Consider the following 7441-nt stretch of genomic DNA (forward strand, 5'->3'; position numbering starts at 1 on the left):
GTTGGTTTAAACAACCTTGATTTTATTCTTCTTAGATCAATTTCTAGGTTAAACTTCAATTCTAGTGAACCAAATTGTAATATAAGCAATGAAATGTATAAATTTAAGCCAATTTCATCAAGGAAAGCTTTGGAAATAGAGGTCAGAGATTAACTACCTTAAATAGATGATTTCCTGTATGAGCATCCACAGTACTAAAAGGATCATCAAGCAAATAAACATCAGCATCATGGTACAAAGCACGTGCAATCTGGATTCGTTACTTTTGTCCACCACTCAGGTTGATCCCTCTCTCCCCTATGATAGTCTAGTCCCCAAAGGCACACACTTCTAGGTTCTTCTTCAATGAACATGCTTCAAGAATCATCTAATACCTTTCCTTGTCCATCAACTTACCAAACAATATATTGTCTATTATATTATCACTTTTTATCCAAGGTGATTGTGCAACATAGGCTTTCGTTTCATTCAACCTAATGGCTCCTGATACCTTCGGCACTTCCCCTAATATGCATGAAAGTAGGCTTGACTTGCTTGACCCAACAGAACCACAAACAGCTACTTTCATGCCATGGTACACTTGAAAATTAAGATCTTTTAATGTGAGGTTAGAGGAATGAAGGTCCCAAGAGAAATTTCCATTTTCTATCTCAACTACAACCTTGGTACCGTCTCTTGGAAGCTTTTGTACTATATTCGGATGAAGATCATTTAGACAAAGTAATGTAGCTATCCTGTCGAGGAAAACTTTAGTCTGAACTACCATAGAGATTGTGTCTGACAGATTATAAATGGGCTCTTATAATATCTCAAATGTTGCAAATGCCGCTAGAATCTTCCCTGAATCTAATGGAATTCTCATAAGCATACAGAACCCAAAAGTAACCATGGATACAAACATGGGAGCAGATAAGTAGATAAAGGAAAACATAGATAATGAATAAAGTAATTTTTTTAACCATCTTGTTTCAAAGTTCCTATGCTCAAATATCTTATCCAAGAATTTCATCTCCCAACCCTGGAGCTTGAGGATCCTCATATTCCTCAATGCCTCAGATGTTACTTTCATCCGTCGATCTTTTGAATCCATCAATTTCTCTTGAAATTTCTCTTGTAGTTTTCCTAGTGGAATATTCGTTAACATCAAAATTATTATGGAAATAAAAGCTATAAGTGAAGCAAGCCCAAGGCTCTTGTACAAGATCAATAATGTTAGAACAACCTGAACAGGCACTGCCCATATATTGTGAAAGTACCAACTGAAAAGGCCTATCCTCTCAACATCAACACTCATCAAATTAATGTTCTCCCCACAAGTATGCCCTTGTTTTGATTCGCTTGAAAGCCTAAGACACTTTTTATAAATTATTGAGAACAAAGCAGCACGGATGTTAATTCCCATCTTTCACAAATGAAAGAACAAGAGTCTCTCTGAGATGCACCTTATGACCTTTGAAAGAAAGAAAATAACCACCAGAGCATAGCCTTTATATTTTATTTGGTGAGGGCTATTGAGATACTGAACAGTAGCATCAATAAGATATGGTCCAACATAAGAAGCCAGTGTGTATAAAATATAGAATACAGCCATCCATAGAAATTCTTTCCCTGTTGAGAGAATCAATGCCTTCACCAACTTGAGTGTGCTTACTTGATCACTATTACCATCATTATCATCAGATTCAAGATTGCTTCTAAAGCGAGCAAAAACCACATTGGCACTATCACAATTAGCAAGATGAGGAATATCTTCAAGGTCCAGCGTTTTTCTATACTTTTTTTTGCTAAAGATCAGCAAATGATGTATTGAGATGAAAAATAATGTTACAAGGAAAGGCTATAGATGGTCTAAAAGAGAGCTAGGCATTGCACCTGGCAGGCTAACAAGTTAATTAAATCTATAGTAGGGGCGCTCAAGCGCATCCCAACTAACTTTATGTAAAATGAAGCTAGGGGGGGCATTCCAAATATTTGTGGTCTTCCTCTTGGTGAAAATTTTGAATTCACCATTAAAGGAGTCAAGAGTTGTTCCAACTGTTGTGGATGATGATGTTTAATTAACCCAAGTTTTGAGAGTCTTTAAAGTTTTTGGGGAGCGGAGATTTTTTTAGGTGTTTTCTAGAAAGAGTGAGAGAGGCCCCTTGCGATGGACGTGGAGCTTGGTGATCCTAGAGGTACGAAGCCGCCGGAAGGAGGGAAACAATTACGCATCATGGATTTCTTTAAGCCGATGGTCAGAGGTGAGGAGGGTGCGGTGTTGGAAGACCCTCGAACCCTAGTAGGATATGGTGGCGCTCCTACCATGCCACCCTGGAGGAAGACGTTTACCTAGTAGGATATGGTGGGACCCTTCCAGACATGGGTGATCTGTCAGATCCGATAAAGGCTGGGAATTGCACTAAGGTGGTAATCCCTCAAGAGGATTATGAAAGGGAGTTACAGGGGTTTAAGAACGCGCTGATTGGCAAAATAAACTTCCGATTTGTGACATTGGATGCGATAAGAGCTGCTTTCAAAATAACATCACAGATAAAGGCTAGAGTGTCTGTTTCGGCATTGGGGAAAGGCTTCTTTCTGGCCCAGTTTGAGAAAGAGGGGGATATGGCTTCGGTGTGGAAGTGGGAAGCGTTAAGGGTGGGATCACAATCGATATCCTTCCAGTGATGGAGTCTGAGGTTTAACCTTATTGATCGAATGATGATGACGAAGTTAGTCTAGATTCGATTCCCAAACTTGCCTCTAGAATATTGGAATGAGAGAATTCTGTTGTCGATGGCAAAAGTGGTAAGGAGGCCTGTGGCGGTGGATCATCGCACTAGATGTATTATGTTCAAAAATTTTGCGTGAGTCTTAGTAGAGCTCGACTTCGAAGGTGAGAGGATTGGAGAAATACAGGTTGAACACATGCAGCCATGTTCGAAGGAGCTTTATTGGTTCCACCAGACTATCGTGTATGAAGATCAAATGGAGTGGTGTGGCATCTGCAAGAGGGTGGGTCACTCTTCTGATAAATGCCGTGCTAGGGCAGGGCCTGAAGATGCTGTGGCAGGGAAGAGTGGTGATCAGCCAAACAAGGTTACGTCGGAGGACGAAGGTGACCGGAGGTAGCGCCGACACAGCAAAAAAAGGTAAGATGACGTGCATGAGGTGCAAGAGAATCATGCAAATTTGGTAAACTGCATTCAGGGGGAAGATTCCATATCCAAATCTCTTGGATTGGAAAGATCTCCGAGATTGGAAGATGCGGTTAGAGTGCGTGATACTCTGGTCCCCCCTTTGGGCTTAGGAGATGATGTGGCCCATTGATCTCATGAGATTCTTGGGGGTGTTTGTGGCAGCAGTGCGGCTGGGGAGGCAGGTAGAGTGCGTGATGATTTGGTTTCCCCTTTGGGCTTAGGAGGTGACGTGTTGCATTGATCTCGTGAAAATCTTGGGGGTGTTGGTGGCAGTGGTGCGGTTGGCACATTGGAGTTAGTCCTTCCAATCAGTTCGAATCAGTAGGTCGATTATGGGGGAGAGAGAGGGTCGAGCTGCAACGATATCTCAGAACCTGAGTCTATTATGAACTGGGATGCAGCTTGTGATGAGGTTGCGGAGGATGGCAATAGGGACTGTGGTGTCCTTATGCCTGAAACTCAAGAGAACGTGATTCATGCCATGAGCCTGAGTCAGGTAGATGGTGGCAGAGTTGTGGTGCATCACAGTTACGTCGAACATCGAGTGGATGGGCTGCAGGCGGACATGGTCGAAATGCAGCAACTCATGGAACAACTAGTGCAGTTAGTCAACGAACTCTCTAAGGGCGAATCCATATCCGGGCCAATGGAGCAGGAGGCCCAAAAAACGAACTCTGTAACCCCCAAGACTCCAATCACCATACTGGTGGAGGAAAGGGATGATAGTTGTCCTACGGACCCTCCCGAAACAGAAAGAGAGAAGAAGATGAGAGAAAAGGTAGCCGAATTGGAAGTGGTTGTCAAGGGCAAAGTCAAAGAAAAAGATGAAGAGGACCTGGTGTTCTTTCCCGAAGAAAAAATTTCTAAAGATTTTAAGTGGAAGTTGGACAAGTTCGATGGGTCAGGAGATCTTAGAGCTCATCTCAAGATTTTTGCCACCATTGCCAGATCGTGGGGACTTTCTAAAAACCAAATGGGATAGACATTCTTATATTCTTTGGCTAGATCTACTTTAAGGTGGTTAACACAGCTTGATCACACTCAAACCCAATCATGGGCCTCTGTGGTTAAAGCATTCACGAAGCAATATTCGTTCAATACCGAGATGGATATTACTCTAAGAGAGTTGGAGACCTTGAGGCAAAAACCAAGTGAAGAATTTTCAAACTACATCATCAGGTTCAGAGAGAAGGCTGCGAAGATGTGGAACCGCTCCACTGAAGAGGAACAAGTCAAGATATTGTTAGAAAACCTGTATGGGGAGTACCGTGAGAAGATATACTACCAGCATATCAAGACATTTGATGCCCTTATGACAATTGGGAAAAAGATTGAAGACAAGATCTTCAAAGAAAGGCAGAACCAGAGTATGACCTACGATGCCTCAGGAACCTACTCGGCAAGGAAAAGCCTAAGAGCAAAGGGAGGAAATGCGATAGGGACAAGCAACCAAGCGGCAAAAGTCCAGGTGGTAACCACAGGATCCACCCCTCTTGTGATCCAAACCCAACTTGAACCTCCCAGAAGGACTTTTGACTTTGGAGGAATGACACCCTCATTGTTATTCACCAAGCTCAAGAAGCAGGGAATGATCAATTCAGTTCCCCCCAGGCCGTGGATTTGAGTAACCCGCCTGCATGGTATAAGCCCAATCAGTACTACCATTATCATGACCAGCAGGGCCATCATACTAATAGGTGCATATTCCTCAAGCACGTGATCCAAGATTTGATCGATGAGGGCAAGATAGAGCTTTAGAAAAAATAGTAGCCGAATGTCACCACAAATCCTCTGCCCAATCGCGGAGTGAACATGCTTCAAGAAGATGTCAAGCATGTAGATCCTACCGCTTTGATTCATCCAGTTCGGAAGAAGAGGAAGCTAATGAAGGCACATGTCTATATAGCAATGTTGACCAAGAAACTTAAAGAGGAAAAGAAACGACAGACTCAACAGGAGATGTCTCAGGAAGTGAATCGACCTGATTCCCCTTTCTATCATCCAAAGTCAGAAGGTGCCGCTTAGGTGGAATACCCGACACCCATATGGAAAGTTTCATAACCACTTGTGAAGGGGACTTATTCTTCGGAGTCGTCTACAGGGTCAGTAAACATGTTGCAAGGGGAAGCACCAGTCTGAGACCCTACTACATTAATCCAGCCCATCCCATGGTATTTAGGGAAGGATGAACAGTCACGTCAAGTATGGGCGGAGAAGATGCAGGTCTGCGTCTATTGCGCCAGAACTAACTGTGACAGGAATATCCGAATAGGTGGACAACCATGTGATCGCGGCAAGGGCATAGCATCCATCAATCGGCTCCGAAAGTTAGATTTCTTGGAGTTTGGATTAGAAGGTCTCGAATCAATGACACCATTGCGCAAATATGGCTTCTTGCCATCCGAAGTATGTCACTTGGTCCCTGAAGAAGAAGAAGTAGAAGGCGATGAGATCACCAGTCACACCCTAGCTCCTCAAAGCAGTCTTAGCACTAGCCATTGGTCAAGTTCTATCAAAAGAAGTCTCTCTTATCCATATAGGGGGAGACACTGATGACAGCTCAGATGAGGTGGACAATCAAGAAGTCTTTAAAGAATGGATGGAGTATGCCGAGCAGAGTCCGATGATGGATGATGTGATGGATTGGGTAAACAACATCGAGAGCGATGATAACAGCGATCCAACCAATCTTATCCAACCCCTATCATTAGATGAGGATGAAAGCAGAGATGACGAGGAGATATCCTCACCAGAAATCCTAAGAAGTGATTGGAATGTGTCCATGGAAGACTTCGAGCCATGGAGCATGAGTGTGTTTTACCAAGTGGCAGATATACTGGATGTTTCCACCAATACTTAAAAAATCCTTTACAAGGCCACTTCTTTGTTTCCAAATCTAGTGTGCAGCAACTTCGCAGCACGATGTGAGAAGTTGGAGATGCCAAATGAGAGTGATGTACTTGCTAGGACCCTCCATGAATTGTAAAACATGACTTGGTTAGCCAATGCCTTAGCTCAGGATCTGTTAGGAACCCCTCCTGAAGATCTGGCCCTGTATTCAGATTCATTCCCCTATCCCGATCCACCACGAAGAAGTGAAACATGGGATGCATGGATCAATGACATCAGTCTCGAAGAATTTCAGAATGACCCCACCAAAGGTATCTTTCCTATAGATATCGATGATGAAGTGGAGAAGGATTCAAAAAGAGAACAATCATCCAAAGAAGATGAGAGTGAGCAAGAAGTTGAATTAGCAGAATCTGAACAAGAAGAAGAAACAGAGGATGAGGAACCTTGGCAACCAAGGACACGTTTGAAAAAATATGAGAACATCTGCGGACCAATGCCATGGGCCTTGTCATTCTAGGTGAACAAGACTCATCGGGATGTGGATAAAATCCAAGAAATGCTTATGAGAATGGTAGTTATAGATGATAAGTACCAAGAAGAGCTTCAATAGCTGGAACCCGTCAAAGAACAGTGGTCACTCCCTCAAGCAATTCATCACTTGGAGAATTCTGTGAAACTAACTTTGGCTTTGGCACAAGACCTGTGTGGGACTCCTCCTCCGTCCTCACATCAAGGCAACAGAGAATACCGTGCATGGGTGAGAGAGCATGACGAGTTCCATATGTGTCATGTCAACGAAGGAGAGCAGTTAATGATCCAATAGGGAACATCCACCCAGTCATTTCAAGCCCCGAAGAGAGTTCCGAAAGTTCAGGTTCTCAAGAGGAAGGGAAGGATCGCAACTTCTACAAGTCATTAACAGAAGCAAAAAAGATGTACTAAGCAGCCCTGAAAGCCTTTAAGGCCATTAGCCAATTGATACCAGAAAATTCTCACACGGTCCAACAAGTTGCTAAGAAGCAAGAAACTCTGTCAGAAATCCTAGATCAAGCCCAGAAGTCTATGGTGGCCTTGTCCGATGAAGGAGCTGAAATCTGAACTTGTCTCAAAGGTCCCCTTATCATCACTGATAGTGACGAAGAGGATGACAGCCTTTGTCCAGTCTAGTTGGTCATCAAAGGAAGGGAGTCAGAAGTCACAAAAACCAAGAGTGGCAGAAACTTCAAGAATAAGGATTTGACAGTGGAAAAATATCAGTCTAGCCAGTCAACGATGGTCGTTGAGCCAAAAAACCGAGTATTGGACCAATTGAAGAAGGCCCAAGCCAATATCTCAATCTGGGGATTGTTAATGGCATCACCGACCCACCGAGAAGTTGTTTTGAAAGCTCTCACTAAAGTACAAGTGCCCAT

The 7441-nt window shown here is 43.2% G+C and overlaps 1 protein-coding gene across 1 annotated transcript; it reads right to left on the bottom strand.

Annotated features, from left to right (window-relative positions):
- Positions 1-799: 799 nt before the first annotated feature.
- On the bottom strand, positions 800-1402 carry LOC122643568 (ABC transporter C family member 3-like). Its single transcript, XM_043837182.1, has one exon. It carries the CDS (start codon positions 1400-1402, stop codon positions 800-802), a length of 603 nt encoding a protein of 200 aa, XP_043693117.1.
- Between the last annotated feature and the right edge of the window lie 6039 nt (positions 1403-7441).

The sequence above is a fragment of the Telopea speciosissima genome, chromosome 10 (genome assembly GCF_018873765.1).
Source record: "Telopea speciosissima isolate NSW1024214 ecotype Mountain lineage chromosome 10, Tspe_v1, whole genome shotgun sequence".
Taxonomy (NCBI): Eukaryota; Viridiplantae; Streptophyta; class Magnoliopsida; order Proteales; family Proteaceae; genus Telopea; species Telopea speciosissima.